Below are 20218 nucleotides of genomic sequence, written 5' to 3'. Positions count from 1 at the left end.
TTTCATTTGAACGATTAGGAAACTATCCTTAAAACTTAGACCATCTGTAATTTATCAGGACCACACAGCAAGTAAGTGCCAGAAAATGGATGAAAACTTCAAGATTCTCCAGCCTGAAGTCTCTCTGGGACTCCTGCTAGTCTTTTCATAATACCAAGCAATTTATAGGAAAAGGAAGGAGGGGGGAGAAAAAAGAAAGGAAAGAAGGAAGCAAGGAAGGAAGGAAGGAAGGAAGGAAGGAAGGAAGGAAGGAAGGAAGGAAGGAAGGAAGGAAATGAAAATTCATACAGTTGTGGAAAGAGATAAAGGAAAAAAGCAATTTTAGTTTTTGTTGGTTAATTTGTTCTACCTTGTTTAAATGCTATTTTTTAAATTGTGTGACCATGTATTTATTTTTTTTTATTGTGTAACCATTGTTAAAATGGTTTTAGATAAGCTTTTATTCTTTATTTGGCTTATTTATTTATTTGCTTTGTTCATTAAGTTTACAACAAAAATATTTATTAAAAAATAATACTTTGGATGCTACAGTTAAAACAATACGGTGATATCTGCTAATTTTCTTTGTGAATCATCTTTAAAACATCACATATTCTTAAACCCCCAAAATCCTTCAACTAGGTTTTGTTTTCTTCTTTATTATTATTTTTTAAAGTATCAGTGCAGCTCTATAAAAACTACAATGATTTTTGGCCCAAAGTGCTGTAATCCTGATCTGACATCTTGTTTTCACTTACTGTATATATCCTGCTGTGAAAATCATATCAATGTAGACAGTGTAATAGAAAGAATTCAGGGTTTGGAATCAGAAGACCTGGGTACAAAATGCCATTATCAATAGCTTTGTGACAGTGGACAAATCATTTAATGTCTTTGAGTCTCTGTTTCCTCATCTGTAAAAAATGAAGGTGGTATTGATATCTAATATTTTCTTGATATTTCTGCACCTTTAACACTATTGACCAGTATTTCTTCTTGTAAACTCTCTATGGGTTTTCCTCACACTGCTCCCATCCTGGTTCTCTTACTATTTTGACTTCTTCTGTCTACTTTGCTGGATTATTACATCCCACCTTATTTATAACTGTAAATATTATTGAAATCTCTGTCCTGAGTCCTATAGCTTTATATACATTTTCTCTTACCTAACTCATTAACTCCCATGGGTTCAACAATCATTTTTCCAGAAATGATTCCTAGATCAGTTTTTCCAATATATTAGCAACCGCTTCATGTAGATCTTCTGCTGCCCCACATCACCAACTGCCTACTGATAATTTGATGTCCCATGCTCTTTTCAAACTTATCATGTTCAACAGAAAACTTATTTTCTTTTCACTCCTTTTGAATTTCCTTCTTTCAGTCAAGGCCACAACCATCCTTCTTCCAGTTAACCATGTTCACACCATAGTATCATCCCTGACTTTCTTCAGTCTTCCTTCCCCTATAATATTCATTTGTTCAAATCTTATCAATTCTACCTCTACAACCTCTCTACCTAAAGAGTCACCACCTCATCACCTCAACAACTCATTACCTCTAACCTAGACTATTATAATGGCTTCCTAATTACTTTCCCATCTTCCACTTCATTTCCACTCAAAGACATCCTCCACTTTGTGCAAAAGGGATATTCCTATAATACAGGTCTTTTGGAAAGTCACTCCCCCAAGTCAATAGTGGCCCCAGAATCAAATGTAACTGTTCTTTTAGGCATTTGTAGTCTTTTATAAGCTGATTCCAGTCCATTTCTTCAGGCTTAGTACCTGAACTAAGCCAAACTGGCCTCACATAGGACAATCAATTACAACCAATAAAAAGCATTTATTAAAAATCTATCGTGTGCCATGCTAGCACTGTGGATATAAAGGCAAAAGAAAAACAGCCTCTGCCCTCAAGGAGCTTATAGTCTAAAAGGGGGAATAATGTATATATGTGTGCATTTATTCAAATTTAGCATATGTGTGCATAAATGAATGATATATACATGAATTAAATATATTTATATATGTGCATATATAATATATAAACTATATCATATTTTTATATTATATATATAATTTTGTGCATATATATTATATATATGCAAAGCACAAACAAAACAAATACAAAGGAACCTTGGAGGGGAAAGCTTTAGCAGCTCTAGGGACTCCCCATACAAAAGATAGCAGTTGAGCTGGGTCTTGAAAAAAGCTAAGGGCAGAGATGAGGAGGGGAGGAGCCCTACCAGCCAAGACAAAGACCTGGAGACGGTTGCTGGAGTATCTTTCTTCTGTGTCTCTATGCAGGCTGGCCCCTATCCAAAGACTGCTCTCTTTGCTTATTCCCTTTTCTTAGACTCTCAAAATCCTCCTTCAAAGCTCACTTCAAGTGCTGTCCTACATGAGGCCTTCCTTGGTCCCTCCAGTTGCCACTGCTGCCTTCCTAAAGTTCTTCCTTAATTGTGTTCAGTGTCCTTCCTGTGTTATTGGAGGTATTCATGGAGGGATAATAAAAAAGCTCTTTTAGGAGGTGAAGCTTGAATTGAACTTTGAAGAAAGGGAGAACTTCTAAGAAGCAGCTAGCTGGTGAGTTAGTGAATAGAGTACTGAGGCTGAAGTCAGGAACACTTGATTTCAAATCCATTCTCATACATTTATTAAATGTGTGATCTTGAGCAAGTCACTTAAACTCAGTTTGCTTCAGTTTCCTCAACTGTAAAATAAAGGTCATAACAGCACTTAGCTCCCAGGACTGTTGTGAGGATCAAATGAGATTTTTTTCTTTAGAATGCTTAACATAATAGGTGCTATATTATTGCTGAGTTGTTTCAGTTGTGTCCAATTCTCTATGATTCTATCTGGCATTTTCTTGGCAAGAGTACTAGAGTGGTTTGCCATCTGCTTCTCCAGTTCATTTTATAAATGAGGAAACTTAGGAAAACAGGGTTAAGTGACTTGTCCAAGATCACACAGCTAGTGAGTATCTGAGGTCACATTTGAACTCAGGTCTTCCTGACTTCTGGCCCAGAACTCTTTTGTATATATTTGAATTTACTTATCTCTGTGCATATTATTTCCACTGATAAAATGTAAGCTTGCTGAAGACAGGAAGAGTTTCATTTTTGTCTTTGTATTCCCAGCACAATAGTTAGCATTGGTGCTTAATAAATGTTGATGATGGGCAATAGACAGACAGACAGAGACAGAGAGACAAGACAGACAGCAGAAAGACAGAGAGAGAGAGACAGAGAGGGGGGAAAGAAGGAGAGGTAGATAAATGGGTAGAAAGATACATAGACACATAGATATAGATACATAGATATATACATAGATAGCCTCATTCACAAAATGTTTGGGAGAAAACTTAAAAATCTTGAAGAGATACAGAAATATGAATTTGTATTCTCACTGTTTCAAAATCACATATTTGGGGATATATAAGTCAACTTTGAGAAGCAGAATGGTGTCAGGGAGAACAGCCTGCCTTGGAGTCAGGAAAAAATTACAGGTCTGGGTCAAAAAAGAAAAATGAACCTCATGGTTAAAATATTTCCCCTCAGCTGGGGTCAGTAATCTAATTTAAGGGATTTTTAGCAGAGTGGTTTTCTGCATGGGTGGGAAACCCCAATTAGTCAGGTTTAAAAAGAAAATAAAAGCCTACTAGCAATCTATGCTTTGGCAAAGAACATCCATTATTCAAATAGGGGAAAGGAGATTAGAGTAAGAAATGTGTCAGACTAAATGCTAAAACACAGGCACCTAAGAAGCCAATTTGGGTATTTGGACAAGGAATATTGGGCCCACCTCATAACCCTCCAGAACTGGACAAGGGCTGGGGGAGCCCTTGACAAAGATTGTTAGTGGATTCAGGGAGTTCTGGGGAGAAAGTATCTTCCATAATAATTTTCTAACCAGATTGCCAATACCACACAACTGGGGTCACTGGGGAGATGAGAAAGGGAAGAAGCATTTATATATCACCCTAGGCACTATGCTAAGTGCTTTTTATAAACAGTATCTTATTTGATTCTCACAACAACCTTGGGAAGTTGATGCTATTTTATTATCCTTATTTTTACAGTTGAGGAAACTTACTCATCCAGGGTCACCCAGCCAATAAGTGCCTGAGACTAGATTTGAACTTTTTGCTTCCCCTACCATTATGCCAACAATCTTATCATTTGATTAACAATTTTATTATGTAGTCTCAGAACCTCACAAAATCTTTACACACATTTTTTTTAAGGGGAAGGGGTTCCAAATTTGATGTTTCATGATGTGGAGAACTCCTAGTGTGAAACTCCCTTCACCCCATCTATAATTTATAGGTTTAGAGACTCACATGGAGCAAAGAGATAAGGTGCTTTGCTTGCCTTAACATAGTGCCTGGCATATAGTATGCATTATATAAATACATATTTCTTTCCACTTCCTTAAAGGTCATCAAGTCCCACAATCTCATTTTACAGATGAGGAAATTAAAATCAATTGCCCAAGATTATACAGCCAGTAAGTCTCCAAATTCAAATAAGAACTTTAGAAAAATCACTCCCTTAACTCAGTAGTTGACCCTAGAATCAAATGCTTTCTGCTTGAAGGCTAAGCTTCCATGTACTACAAACGGTGCCCCCCTCCCCTCATCATGTCATCATTGTTTCCTGTAGGGTATTTTATATTTGTATATGAATGTTCAAAACATACTACATTAAATCCTCTGGTGTTTATCCCAAGACCCCAATTATTTATAAAGCCTAGTACAGTTCTTCATCAAATTCAGTGTTATATATTTTCTTCCCAAGAAATGGCTTTCAATATTTCTGATTTCCAAACATGTTCCCCCAAACTCAGAACGAGACTTGCCTTTCTCTTTATTTGCCTGCCCTGAGCTTGGCCCAGGCAGTATTTGTGTTAAGCTAATCACAATTTACACTAAACTTCAGAGTCTATAAATATTTGAATAGAAGCCTAATGTGCAGTGTGGTGCTTCAGGGAGATATACTGGCCTATGATGAGTGTAGAATGGTTTGGACATTCACCAGACTCAAGAAAGAGAGGCAGCTTTGGCACTGTGGATGAAAGGCTGCCTCTGAAAATAGCAAGATCTGTTTTCAAATCTTGCCTTAGAGGTATGCTGGTTGTGTGATCCTGGACAACCCTAACCCTAACCCTAACCTCTCTGTGCCCCTAGAATTCTCTATGACTACATTGTTGGGCTATATCAATAAAGGCTATTTCTACATTGTAATTCTATCCATAGAGTAAATACCAAATCTGGATGGTAAAAAAGAATGAGAAAGGAGTCATGTTAGGTGTAATCTCTTTTCTCAGAGATCTGTTCTAGAGAAGAAAGTTTATTTTGTAGACTTTAAAGTACTCAATTTTACTTCAGTTTGCTGTCTATTAGCCCACATTTATAGAGCTCTTTAAGGTTTACAAAATGCTTCATCTACACTATATCTTCTACAAACCTCACCCATTCTAAAAAAATGGGTACTTGGAGTGTTGTTCTGCTCATTTTGCAGTTGGGGAGACTGAGGCAAGATTAATTGCAAATGTATGTTCATAAATTTTTAACCGGTGTCAGAAAAAAAAAGTAGATAAGGCACATTAAAGTTTATTCCATATTTTTTATACTTTCTTAAGTCTAGATAATCAACAAATAATCAGATATCAGATACTTAAAAATAATAATAAAGCTCCTACTAAATCATCTTTTATTATTATATCACAGTCATCTGGATACATCCATTAACATTCTCTCCCCTTCCATTCCTAGAATTGAGTCCTCTTTTGTAACAAAGAAAAGCGGTTCAACAAAAATAAGCAAGACATGACTGAATATAATAATGCATACAACATAGTCCCCCACATCTCTAATGATAAATATTTCATTCTTTTCCAGGGTCATTGCTTTTTTGTCATTTGCTCAGACATCAGCCATTTTTAGAGATCTTTTCATTTGCATTATTGTAGTCACTTTGTATGTTATTCTTTTGGTTCTGCTGATTTTACTCTGCATCCATTCATACCAGTCTTCCAAAGTTTCTCTGAATTCCTCACATCTGTCATTTCTTACTGCACCATAATATTCAATCACTTTCACAAACCATAGTGTTTTTTTCAGACATTCCTCCAGTTCCTTAATCCCACAAAAAGGTACTGTTATAAATATTTTGATACACATTGCAATTTTTTCTGTCTTTAAATTCCTTTGGTTATATACTCATTAGTTGGATAGCTAAGACATCAGGTATGACCAACTTAGTCACTTTGGTTAAATAATTCCAAATTATTATCCAGAGGGTTTGGAGCAATTTATAGCTCTGCCAACAATGAATTAGTGCATCTGTTTTCATACAGTCCCTCCAAAATTGACTCCATTTTGTGTCATCTTTGCCAATTTTCAAAGTGTAAGGTCCTCCAATGGATGCATGATTTGATCCTTCTTCACCAGCCTGGTCACCATTTTAGTATAACATCATACTTTCTAAAAAGTCATACCACTGCATGTACATAATGATACACATGTGTTCTAATTATAATAGAAGAAGAATAATATAATTTAAGTGAACTAAATTTTACATTATCTTTAAAGCTAAATCCTCCTAATAATAGCCCCTCTTGACCTTAAAACTTAGATGGCTTCATGTGTTGTATGATTCCCCCATTCCTCTATTTGTGTATTTCCATTTTTGAACCCAAGATCAGATCTTGATATGTATCTTGGTAAAAATTCAATCTTTGTGCCTTATGGATAAAGAAATAGGCCCAGGGAATTGAAGTTATTTTCTCAGGACAAAATCCATTAGAACTCATATTTTGAGCTAGACAGCAGTAAGAGACTTGGCAAGGACTAGTATGGCCAGGTTCAAGTTAAACTGATGGGCCTCGATCTGCCAGGGCTCAGTAGCTTCTGTACAAAACAAAACAAAACAAAACAAAAAAACCAAAATTTCTAATAACAACGGCATTTTGATTTTATCTTTAGTTAATCGGCAAGGATATTGAAGAGGCCATTGAAGAAGAAACATCTGGCGATATGAAGAAGGCCTATTTAACTCTAGGTAACATCAGGTTGGGAGAATCCCCTCATCAAAACAATCAGTTCTTAATAGCCTATGTCTGAAACCTACTAATATAATTAATGGTAATGATAAATGGAATCCAAGCAATAAGCCACATATGAGTCAAGGATGCCTTCTTCTATTTTGTTTCCCTTAACATTTTGTAAGAAAAAGAGCTCTTTTGGGGGAAAAAAAGAAAGGAAAAAAAAAAGAAATCTACTGTGAGAAGGGGGAGGGGAGTCCTGATTTTAAAACTTGCCAGGAAAACACCAGGATACTCACTCTCCAGTCTTTGCCGATAGGCAGGAAATAGCAGAGATGGGACAAGAGGAGCATGCCTTGGCAGAAGCCCTTCTTTTTGCAAGACCTAGAGTGAAAGCATTGTCCATTGTCCACCATCCAACAGTAAAGAGTCCAGGGCACCATACCAAAGGGAACTAAAAAGAGTATTCCCAGAAGAAGGAGGACAATGTGAAAAAAATTAAAAAACAACCCTGGAAGTTAAAAAATGTTCTCAAATTGCCAAACATTTCTTTTCTCCCCCCAAAAAATAATGGCAGTAATTGATTGTTTCATCCACACTAGTTTTGCATTCAGATTAGTGGAACCTCTGCCATGATCTATGTAGGCATGAATGTCCCTAGTGTTGCTCATGACTCATACTGAATAAACACATAAGATCTAGCACAAAGACTGTGCTTTGGGCTTCAAGAAGGATTCTTTAAACAGGATTTTGGATTCTTCAGACCTAACAAACCCTTCCCCCCCCTTACCAGACAGAGGTCTTCACTTCTTAAACGTTTGACATCATTGTCTCAAATTCCTATATGAGAAGAGACAAATGAAAAACTGGGATCCCAAATGACAACAAAATTCATAATAATAACTAATACTTGAATAGCATTTTAGAGTTTACAAAACATTTTATTATGAAACTACTAGGCAGCACAGTACTAGATCTGGAATCAGAAAGACTTAAATTCAAATCCAGCCTAAGACGATTACTAGCTGTGTGACCCTGGGCAAATCAATTAATCTCTGTCTGAGTTTCTTGATATTTAAATGAGGAACAGTGCCTAACTCCCAGGATGGTTGTGAGGATCAAACAAAATAATATTTGTTAATCACTTTGAGAATCTTAAAGTTCAATATAAATATCAACTGCTATTATTATTATTATATCATCTGATCTTCATAAAATTCTGTGTGGCAGGTGACTGGATATTTTATTGCCACTTGAATGATAAGGAAACTGAGACTCCTAGAATCAAATGATTTTGCTCTAATCACACAGCTAGTAGCAGTCTGGGCATCTAAGTGGCACAGCAGCTAGAGCAGTGGACTTAGAATCAGGAAGACTCATTTTTCTGAATTCAAATCTGGCCTCAGACATTTACTAGCTATATAACTATAGCTAGTTATAGACAAGTACCCTGTTTGCCTCGGGTTCCTTATCTCTAAAATGAACTGGGAAGGAAATGGTGAACCACTCCTGTATTTCTGCCAAGAAAACCCCAAATGGGGTCACCAAGAATCAGACGTGACTGAACGTCTGAGGGAAGTCCAAGGGAAGACTTGAATCTAGAGTTCCCCTAAGTTCAAGTCTAGCCTTTATTCCACTTAAAGCATGCTTCTGCCTAATTAAAATGTAATTAAAAAAAAAGATTTCTCCAAAAAGGGATGATACAAATCTTTGTAACTATGGGTAACTATATTTAATCATGGAATCTTCATTCATTCTTAGTAGACATTTGACTGGGGAAGGAATTACAGTGTAGTATTCTTACTTACCCCTGTGTGATATCACAGTGACTCCCAGACTCACAATCAGTGACAGCCTATCCGACTGATTCCCTTCCTCCTTCATATTCTCCAACTTCTGAGAGTGTAGGAGGAGCCATCAGAGATGTGCCCATTGTCCAATCATTCTTCCTTTCTATAAAACTGAGTTATTTACAGCTGAGTTATTTACAGCCCTTGGAATGTCCTTCTTAGCAATTCTAATAAATTCCTGCTATCACTGACCACAAAGAGAGTCCACTTGAAAAAAATTCTTTTAAAAATAGCATATTTTTCCAAGTAATTGAATAGAGAGGAAATGCATGAAGAAATAAGTAAATATGGAATATACAGATATCATTGTGTGAAAACTATAGGAAGGGGGAGGTTTGCCTTAAATTGGACCCCTCAGAATCTCAGATATAACAACCCCAAAATCAGTCACCCTCAATTCTGATTCCTTATTTTCCCTCAGTATCAGTATCTTTTTCAAGAAAGGATTAAGAAGTTATCTTTAATTAGTTGCAAAGGGTGGGTTTGAACTATGTGTTTTTCTTTCACCATGGAAACTACAGGTGCTTATGGAAGACATTTGTCTCACAAGCTAAAAACAAAGGTTTCAGAGGAGACAGTTTTTTACCTTTATTCCACCCTTTTTAGAGTCATGGGAAAACTTAACTACCTACCTTCCTCTCATATTGCTAATGAGTACAGATAATCTATGAGGCTAATTTTGGAAACAAGATTCATCACCTGCTGAGGTGTGACAGACACACATGCCCTTTTACTAATTTCATTATTTATAATAATTATAAATAATGACTAGTTTTTAAAAAAAAACTCATCTCACTTTATTCACATATTTGTTTTAATAGTCAAATCATCACTGTGCTGTGAATATGGTTGCTATGTTGCTAATGTTATTAGTAAAGATAAATAATTATTAATCTCAGGAGATGGAAGACTAATCAATAACATGTCCAGGAGTTGGGTTAGATCCAGTATAATTTCTTTAGCAATCATCCAGGGATTGAAAAGAGAGCATGTTTAACAAATCTGAACATTTCATCAAGCTAGGTATGGTTAAGGATGGGGTAAATATGTTCAATAATAAAAGGATAGATTGAAAAATTTAAATGCTTTCAGTCATTTGAGGTGACAGAATCAGGATCCCAAAAATTTTTGACAGATTAGAATGTTGGATTGTAATTTAATACAGATAAAAGTAAAAATCTGTATTTGGGATCAAATAATCAATTTCACAAATACGAGATGAAGAAGTCATGATAACAGTTTCCATGAAAAAGATTGGAGGATTTTAGTAGACTAAACTGTTGATATGAATCATTGTGATATGACAGCAAGACTCTTTAAAAAAGAGAAATAAACTGACCAAGCTCTGGGTGAAGAATAATAAAATTTGCCTAAATGCCAAAGAATGAATTCTGATACTAATAGAAAATCATGAGGTGAACTCAACTTAGTAAAGTATTGCTGTGTTATTCTAGAGAAAGTACTTGTTGGAAAAAAGATTGTAGAAAAAATGATGTCTACTAAGTATTGGACAAATTTGTTTACAAAAGTCCATTTCTGTGTCCCACAAATTAAAAGGAACTTGGAGAAGATTCAAAGAAGAACCATAAGATGATCTGAGGATTACAAAATAAGACCTAAAGGAAAAAATTAGGGGCATTCATTGAAATTATCCAGCTTATGAAACAAAAATTGTAGGCAATTTATTTATATTCGGGGATATGAAATTTTATTGTACTGAGAAATTGCTGACGAGTTCATCATGATTCTATCTGGAACTCAACTGCCATCTAAGAGTTGTGGCTTATGTGTACTGCTATACTCAAAGATCTGTGATTTCATCAGAGAAGATGGTCCTTTCACTGAAACAGACCACAACCCCTCTATGCCTTAGTAGGTAATCTTTATAAATTCATTCAAAGAGCATTTATTAAGCCCCTACTATGTTATGGGCATATTAAATTACAAATACGAAATTAAATACAAATTAAAATACGAAAAAAATGAAAACAATCCCTGCCCTAAAGGAAAAGAAATGACTATATACAAATACAAAAGGCAGTTAGGTGGTGCAGTGGATAGATCACTGGGCTTGAAATAAGGCATTTTGGTTACTTCATCCTGTTTACTTCAGTTCCTCATCTGTTAAAAAAAAAAAAAAAAAAAAGCCACAGAAGAAAATGGCAAATCACTCTGGCAAATCTTTGCCAAGAAAATTCCAAATGGGGTCACAGCTCATTTTACAAACACAGTTAAGTGACTTGACCAGCTACTAAGTGTCTGAGACCAGATTTGAATTCAAGAAGATGAATCTTCTGTCCTGGTTGCAAGCCCAGTGCTTTATCCGCTGTTCCACACTAGTTGCATGGAATAGAGCTGAGTAAGAGTGAAGCGGCAATAGTGACTTTGAGATTGTGGGCCTATGTGCCTGAAAGGATGATAGTGCCCTTAACAGAAATAGGGAAAGTTCATAAGAGAGGAAGATTTGGAAATAAAGAACATGAGTGCTGTTGAATTAAGATGTGATTTTTCTGTGACAAAAAAAAAAATTCATCAATTGGTACCTCATGCTCTCTTAATGAACTTATCTAACATGGTCTTTGGACAATAGGTATGCAATTAATTGAAGAGACTTTCCAATTCAGTAGGATATGCCATAGTGTGCGCTTAGCTGGCATTGCTTTTGAGAGTGTAGGAGTATCTCCTTGCCAGGAAGAGTTAGCATTCCCCAGTAGGAAGATTTTAGTGGAGAATTCAGACTATGAAGAACTGTATTCTGACCATAAGGTCTTTTCCATCCTCGTCCGGGAAAATGGGACTTGGCTATATGAAATCCCCTTCCCCATAAGGTTTTTCAAAATAGGAGAAATTTTCCTTTGTTCAGAATTATTGTCCAAGTGTAACTTTGGCTGAATGATAGGCTTTTGGACGAAAGACCTACTTCAGAATCCTATCTTATGACAAGTTAGAATTAACCCTTCCTCTCCACAAGTGCTACTTCCACCCAAGTACTGACTTAACATCATCAGTGGATTCAAAAGCAGCTGTTGCCTGGTGATCCTCTTTAATAACCTAGCTCTTCTCCAGCTACCTCAGTTTTCCTTTCATATGAGTAAGTATGGGGCATAAAAATGGCTCATTTTCTCCTTTCTCTTGGTCCTGCCCAGTGAAATGTGCCCGAGACTGTCAAGGTTACTTTGCTGAGCTCCTGTACAAGTCTATGAAAGGAATTGGGACTGATGAAGAGACTTTGATCCGAATCATTGTTACCAGAGCTGAGGTGAGTAAGAGAGCAGAAATGGTACTTTGAGGAGACTTTTAGCATTAATATCAAGAAGTCTTTATGAAGCAACAGTTTGATGATTTCGTTTACTTTTTTGTCTGTTTCTATGTAAAATGGCAATGTGTGAGAGATTTTACAAAAAAACTAAAACAAATAGAAGTCCCTGTATGAGGCAGTGCAGTGGATAGAGTGTTGAAGTTGAAATCTAGAAATCCAGATTTCAGATCCTGCCACAGACCCTCACTAGCTATATGTCATTGGGCAAGTCACTTAACCTTGATTTCTTCATCTGTAAAATGGAGTAATAATCATCTCTCATGATTGTTGTGAGGTTGAAAATGAATCAATATTTGTAAAGCACCCTTCAAACTTTAAAAAGCTATAAAAACTAGTTATTGCTATTATTATCATCACGTTATCCAAGATCATCATTTACATGCTTTACTTTATATTTTGTTTTAAAAAATAAGAAATATATTCGTGATTTCAATGGTATAGAATTTCCTGCACAAGAAAATTCTCTCTACCAAGGAAAATTGGTGCTTTCTCTGAAATTAATAGTTTTTGAAAGTTTTTTTTAACAGATATAAAATGATCTGCCCAGGGTCACACAGCCAATATGTGTAAGAGGGAGTATTTGAACTACTTTAGGCCAGTTTTCTCCGTATTACAACTACTACTCTTACTCCTACTACTATTACTTTTCTTCCTCCTCCTCCTATCTCTTCCCCTCCTCCTTCTTCTTCTTCCCTTCTTCCCCTACTTCTCCTTCTCTTTTTTCTTTCTTCCCCCTCCTGCTCCTTCCTCTCCCTCCTTCTTCTTCCTCTTCCTTCTCCTTGTCCTCATCCTCATCCTCATCCTTTCTCTTATTCCTCCTCCTCCTCTTCCTTATTCTTCTTCTTCTCTTTTTTTTTTCTCTCTCATTCTCACTCTGTGTGTGTCTCTTTTATGTAAAAAGAGAAAAACCTAATCATTGCTTCTATTTCTGTGGCACATAGTTAAAAAGAACTAAAGTCAAAGTACAGCATAGATATCTGTTGCTTCTGTGGGTGGTGACAAAAATATGTGTCCTTGTTCCCATTATAAAGAAAGTCAAATAGAAATCCAAATGTCATAGAATAGTAGCAATTCTATATCACCTGCCTCCCAGGCTTAGTCTCTGCAATAATCTGTAGAAATACTGGCAGGCAGAAGACAGTAAACATGGACAGCACAATCTGCCTCAGCAGTTTAGGACTAAGAGTCAAGCTTCACAATCCAAATTCTAAGACAACGCTTCCCAAATGGTGGTTTTCAGCTCTGCAAAGCAGTGCAAGTGGGTGGAATGCAAAGAAAACATGTTATAATAGACAAGTCCATGACTGTCAGCCTATCTCCATCCAAACAACTGGGACTGTTCCAATTGGAATGGATAGCTTAGAGGGGAGTAGTTCCCCATTTTTTAGGGTTTTCAAACAAAGTGTGGTCATTTGGGGGGATAGGTATGGGTTGGGTTGGACCAGATGGCTACTGAGATATCTTCCAACCCTAAAATTCTGTCATTCTGTGATAATTTGCTATCTGCAATTTATTGGAGGTTGATAAATGCATTCACATGCCTGAAAATTGGTTTATTACTTTAAATAATGAACCTAACAATATAAGTACTCAAATGTTATTCCGCCTTGACAGAGTGCATATAAAATAACAGCTGTCCATTTATATCAGTTTGTTTTTACCACAGATATTTCTGTACTAGTTCCCATTAGCAGATGCCAATTATCAAAAATCTATAATTTCCCCATCTTCAGGAATTCCAGGTGTGAATCTTCATTCCATACATACAGAGTCACACCAGCTAGACTTTAAACATAAGTTCTAAGGAACTGCCTAAGGCACACAGATCAAATGACTTATGTAGAATCACATAGTCAGTAAGCTTATAAAACTTCATTTGAATTCAGGTCTTCCAGATTCCAAGCTTTGTATTCCATCCACTACACCAAAGGATTTTTACAATCCATCATGCAAAATTGGGTAAAATAGGAAAGTTTGAAAAAGAATAGAAAGCAACATTTTAATACCCAAGACTAATAATGAAAAATATTTTTATAGTTTCCCTAAACACCAGATCCCCAATACAGAAGAAACACAATGGTGATGATAAGTAAACATCATTTTGTATTTACTTCTATTAGTTCTGAGTATGACAGGACTGAGTATGAGTATCAGTATGACATGGTACTTAATTCTTAAATCATTCCAGCAAAATTACCAAAAAGTGAATTTTATTTGGTTTGGGGATTTTTTGCGGCAATGAGTTGTGACTTGCCAAGGGTCACTGAACTAGTAAGTGCTGAATTAGAAATTCAGGTTCTTCTGACTTCAGGGCCAGTGTTTTAACTGCTGTACCATATAGCTAGCTACCTCCACAAGTAAATTTTAAAATAAAATCTGATTTTTAAAAAAGTGGAAATGGAAGGGCAGCTAGGTGGCACAATGGATAGAACACCAGCCCTGAATTCAAGATAGACTCTTACCTCAAATGCTGAATGATAGTATGAGAAGAAAAATAAGTTAGATCTGAGAACACAAGATTCTCTTCTCAATTAGCTCTGTATTACTTGGTATTTTTTGATAAAAAGTAATGGAGGATGAAAGCACCTGATGTGCTATGGTCCAAGGAGTCCAGAAGAGTTGGACACAGGCAAGTGACTGAACAACCACAACAACAAAATGTAAAGAAATCATTTTAAAAGATTTGGCCACAAGGTCAAATGCCAGAGTTTTGTCGAAAACAAAGTTTTCCTCAAAAATCTGAAAAGCCCTTTTATAGGACATATTCCTAAATCACTTTGGAATAGTTCTTGGGACCTTTCCCATTATGAAACAGGGCAGGAGTAACTTTGCTAGGAGTGGTGAATTAGTTACCTGCTATTCAGGAAAGTTCTTTAAAGTGTGCAACCAGAAAATTCTTATTAAAGGCAGCATTCCATTCTTATCTGCAATGGGAGAAATATTGTAGAGAATGAAAAACGGGGATTAAAAAAAAAGGAATACTTAAAACCTACATAAATTGTCACTCAAAAAAACTGTCAAAAGAAGGGAGTAAATTTGATCCACAGCCTTTTGACAAATAATATAAAACATCTGGTACTAGATTTAAATAGAAATTAGCAACTAGAAAGCTATTTCTTCTTTATTTTTATTCTTGGAATGGTTCTTCACTTTCCTTCTTCTTTATCATTTCCCCTTTTCATTCCCTGTCTATTTATTCTTTTTTCCTGTTATCTCCTTTCTTCTCTTTTTTTATCCTTTTTCTTTCTCTCCCTCTTCCTTCTCTTCTCTTCTTCCTTCTTGCATCTCTCCCTTTTTCTCCTCTCAAGGACTAGACTTCTCAGGAACAAATAGCCATTCATTCAATTCCTTTCCTAAATATCACTAACATTCAATGGGGATGCAACTTGAAAGTAGTAATGGAAGGTTACTCTTAATTCCAGTAGGATTGGAGTAGCAGAGTACAGTGGAAGAAATTATTAACTATACTGTCTAATACATGTTTAATATTGGAGCAACATTCTACCTGTCTGGCCTTCAAATAATAAATAAAATAAAATGATGGAGATCTTTAAGATACCTCTCAATTATAATCAGATTGAAAGAAAAGCACAGGAACATAGTTAATCAACAAACTGGAGTGATGAAGCATGATTAAGCCATTCCCATGGAGATCACAAGATGGAAAAGAGAGAAAATATGGTGGTAGGAGTATACCATTGTCCAGTGGTTCTCAAAGTGTGTTCCAAGGGCTTCTCTACATTCCCCAAACTATCTCGGGGAGTCTGTGAGATCAAAACTATTTTCATAATAACACTAAGACTTTATTTTTTAATTCAGTAAGCACGAATAGATAAAATCCATATAAATAAAAACTTTTTATGGGCTTCTCAATAGTTTTTTTAGGAATGTCAAGGAGTTCTGACACAAAAAAGTTTGAGAAACACTGTTCTTAACACAGGCTCTTAAACTGTGGGTTGCAACTCTATATTGGGGTCATGTAACTGAAGTGGGGATCATGAAGTTATGATTTATTATCAGTAAGTATTTTATTTGTATACCTATTTTATATCTATATACCCAGGATCATGTAAAAATTTCTCGGGTATAAATGAATTATGAATGGAAAAAGTTTAAGAAGCCTTGCTATTGTCTACCAGATCAGCTAGAAACACTGGATGATGAGAGCACAAAGCTGCCAAAAGTAAGATCTGGTTATGGATCAACTCTTTAAGATTTCATTCTTCCAAGGCACAGCACATATTTCTTTACTTATCTTGCTGATGATTTTTAAATTTAGAGAGAGTAATATGAACTTCTATCATTCCAAAGCCAATGCTGACCAATAAGGAGAAATTAATTGGTCAAGTTAAGATGAAAGGAAATTTAAGAGGCAATCATTGAGAAGTTTGTTATAAAAAAGAAGGGTGGTATCTTAAACTTTAAGATAACTTATTTTGAAAAGGTTATAAAAGTGATGAATAGTATTTCATGTATTTCATTCACTCTAGAAAGGAAATGAGTTGAAGAAGAAGGGGTTCTCAAGAAAAAAATTCTTGTGATAGTATTAATTCTAATGAAAAAGAAAGAAGATATCTAAAAACAACTTATTGATCAATTCTAGATTTTAAATAACATATAAATAAAGGCAGGATTTTGTAGTGAATTTAGGCTCATCTCCAAAGTCAAGAAGACCTGGAGTCAGCTCTCGTTTTTTGACTCATCTTGGATCTATGATTCTGGGCAAGTCTTTTAGTCTCTTAGATGTCTAAGAAATTCTTTAAGACTCTAAGTGGTAAAGCAGTTGCCAGGCATCTTCATTGGTAAAGAGACTTTCTCACTTGGAATTCCCTATACCAATATCATAGTTTCAACCAAACATAAAAAAATGCAAGAGATAAAAGACCCAGTAAGTCAATGGAGATGAGTAAAAAGTGTGGCAAAGTCCTGAGATGTCAAAAAGGTTAAAGTCTAATTGAGGCTCAAAATAATTTCTAACAATTTAAAGGACTTCTTTAAGTAATATTAGGATCAAGAGGAAAAATCAAGCAATAGCCAAGAACTCCAATGGAAAAGGAAAATGGAAAACAGATATTCAACTATTTTACTTCAATTTTTACTACCAAGAATGAGCTCTTAGGTTGGAAAGCATTTGTTCATAGGGAAGTGAATTTTCCTTAAGAAGCGGATATGATGACAGTTTCATACTGCTGGCCCTGGGAACCAAAATCTCTCTCTGTCTCTCTCTCTGTGGCTCTCTCTGTCTCTGTCTCTGTCTCTTTCCTCTGCTTTTCTCTGTTTTTCTCTGACTCTCACTATCTCCCTCCTTCTCACCCTTTCTCCATCTCTGTCTCTTTGTCTGTGTGTGTGTGTGTGTGTGTGTGTGTGTGTGTGTCCCACCTTCCCTCCTCAAAACCTAGGCAGGAAGTGAAGACCACAACTAGAGCCCCCAATTTCTGAGTCTCAAGGCAGGAGCTCATGTTTAAACTGAAAAAGTTCCTGGTTAAAAGCTGCTTCTGGGAGAAAGAAGGTCCCAGGGGAGTTGATTCCTTCTAGCCCTGTTAAGAAGCAGCAAGCCATTCACCTGTCTTCTCTCCTAACAGGTTGATCTCCAAACAGTGAAAGAAAAGTTCCAAGAGAAGTACCAAAAATCTCTTGAAGACACCATTAAGTCTGACACATCTGGGGACTTCAGGAAGTTGCTACTGAGTCTCCTACACTGAAGCTAGCCTGAAACAGCAAGAAGAGAGGGGAAAACTACCTTCATCATGGGCTCTTGCCAAATTCGGGTGAAAACTATGAGACAGACAGGAGAGGCCATTGTGCACACGTTTATTTTCCAAGCCCTCTTTGCCACAGCCAGGCCAGCATGCTTAGTTGAGGGTATCATGTTTTGTGGGCTTGTGTAATTAATCCATACTGAAATGTACTAGAGTAAATGGTTTCTATACTATTTCTTTTATCTCTTTTTTTCCTTTTTAATATGTCATAGAATGTTTACAGAGTACAACAGCAGAGTACTAAACCAGAAGCTAATGAAAAGGTATATGTTTATAATAAAAATGTATATACATTCAAAAAGGCGTTTATGTGTTAGAGACGTAGGATTCTAGCTGGATTGAATGGTTAATGTCTGCATCAGGATTTAACAATAAGCAGATTCACTTATTTCCTTTCTGTTTATACTGTTCTTTTTTAGTAGGGGGAAGGAGTAGGGTATTGGAACTGTAATTCCACTGACACAAGAATAAAATTTCTCAACTGACACAAGTCCCAACTGACACAATTCCCTTCCAACTTAACTATGTTAAAACACTATGGAGTGACTTAGCCATGGTCACATAACTAGTGTATATCAAAGTCAAGACTTGAACTCACATCCTTTCAATCCAAGACAAGCCGTCTTATCTACTGCACTCTACTAGTCTTCATATATACTTATAAGGACTAATTCAACCAACTGCACATAAAATCTGGGCAATGTGTTCAGCCCCTTTGGGCATGAGCTCTGTAACCTCAACCAAATAATCTCTGTGATATAAAGTGAAGAAATAATAATGGTATCAGAAGTGGTAATATAAAATAGATTTGGGAGGGCATAATTGTAAAAGAATATAAAAATAGAGATTCAGTTCGCAACATGGAGCAACCATGACTTAGAGATCCATCACAGATAACAGAGATTTTGCTATTTATTACATGAATAGTACACAGGCTCAAACAAATACAATTAAGTAAGGCAGAATCATAAATGAATGAACAATTTGCTATTGGGACTCAACTTTTAAGATCTCAAGAGAGGAGGGGAAAATAAAGGCAGGATCTAGGAAGTAACAAGGATAAGCACAGAGATAATGAGACTGTCTTTAATTAAAGATAGTCTGGGAAAACTGAGTTTCCATCAAGACTATCTCAAATATGCTAATCAAGACAATTTGGGAAAATTCAAGTTCCCATCATGGTTGACAAATAGGAATTGGATGGTCTGTTTTTAGAAATTCCTGAGAATAAGCTGGTCAAACCCATGGCTTGGTCCAGAATTCCCATCAAAAAAATTTGGCCTTATGACCCTTAAGGTAAGAGTCTCTTATGACCCTTAAGGTCCTACAATATGTATGTGTGTCTATTTGCATACATATATACACATGAATGGAAATCCACGAATAGCCATGTGTGTGTGTGTGTGTGTGTGTGTGTATGTGAATTTGGACCATACTTAAATTTTTATTAGTGGGCATAAACAGCTTCCAGTGAAGAATTCCCTCTACCAATACAGACTGTTTTATTTTTTTATTTTAATCTTGGAGAGTTACCTGGGCAACTGAGTGATTCTGTAACTTGTTCAGTCACACAGCCAGAATGAGGCAAATCTACTTTTACCCAAATGCTCCTGACATAGAGGTCAATTTTCTATTGCTTTGTCATGCTGCTTCTCATCTATATGATTCTGTTGTTTTTGTTGTTATTGTCTTTGGTTCTTACAGACAACACTGACTTCAGGGAAAGTGATTTCATGACATGTAAGTGGAGGGAGGGAGGGAGGGAAGGTCATGCAAAGTCACCAGCCTCACTTTCTCCTTCAGAGCCATCTAGGTTCAGTATCAAAATGTAGATTAGCACATTGGAGTTGGCCCTGGATTCAGTGAGAGGCCTTGACCTTTTTAAGCTAAGGACTTAACAGGTCTCAGTTTGATCGAAACAATGCCCAATCATTGATTAAGGCTTGATAAGACATAAGACAAAGAATAGTCCCTTTTAACTAGTCAAAAAAAAAAAAAAAAAAAATGAGTCTGGGAGGAGATCTCAGCGTTTCTGGCCAAAACAGAAACAATTGCTTACATTTACTGTGGACCCAAACAATGACCAAGTGGGACTTGGTCTGGGACCTATTGGTGGATGATCAATGCTTTAAGGCAATGGCTTTAAGGCCATAAACTCTAAGATATTTTGCAAGATTTCAGGCATAAAAATTTACATTCCTTTGGGCAGAGCACCCACAGGTAAGGGTTTGTATGATATGATATGTTATGTGAATAAAAGAA

At 36.1% G+C, this 20218-nt stretch overlaps 1 protein-coding gene across 1 annotated transcript in view; it reads left to right on the top strand.

Moving 5' to 3' along the window:
- The window catches only part of ANXA13 (annexin A13), a 71412-nt gene extending 53283 nt beyond the window's left edge, over positions 1 to 18129 (top strand). The window contains exons 10-12 of the mRNA XM_023496473.2: positions 6970 to 7045; positions 12025 to 12137; positions 17780 to 18129. Of these exons, the coding sequence (XP_023352241.1) occupies positions 6970 to 7045; positions 12025 to 12137; positions 17780 to 17899 (309 nt within the window). The 3' untranslated portion in view covers positions 17900 to 18129. The remainder of the gene's footprint in view (positions 1 to 6969; positions 7046 to 12024; positions 12138 to 17779) is intronic.
- Positions 18130 to 20218: the final 2089 nt, after the last annotated feature.

The sequence above is a fragment of the Sarcophilus harrisii genome, chromosome 1 (assembly GCF_902635505.1).
Source record: "Sarcophilus harrisii chromosome 1, mSarHar1.11, whole genome shotgun sequence".
Lineage (NCBI taxonomy): Eukaryota > Metazoa > Chordata > Mammalia > Dasyuromorphia > Dasyuridae > Sarcophilus > Sarcophilus harrisii.
This window is presented reverse-complemented; position numbering and strand designations above follow the sequence as displayed.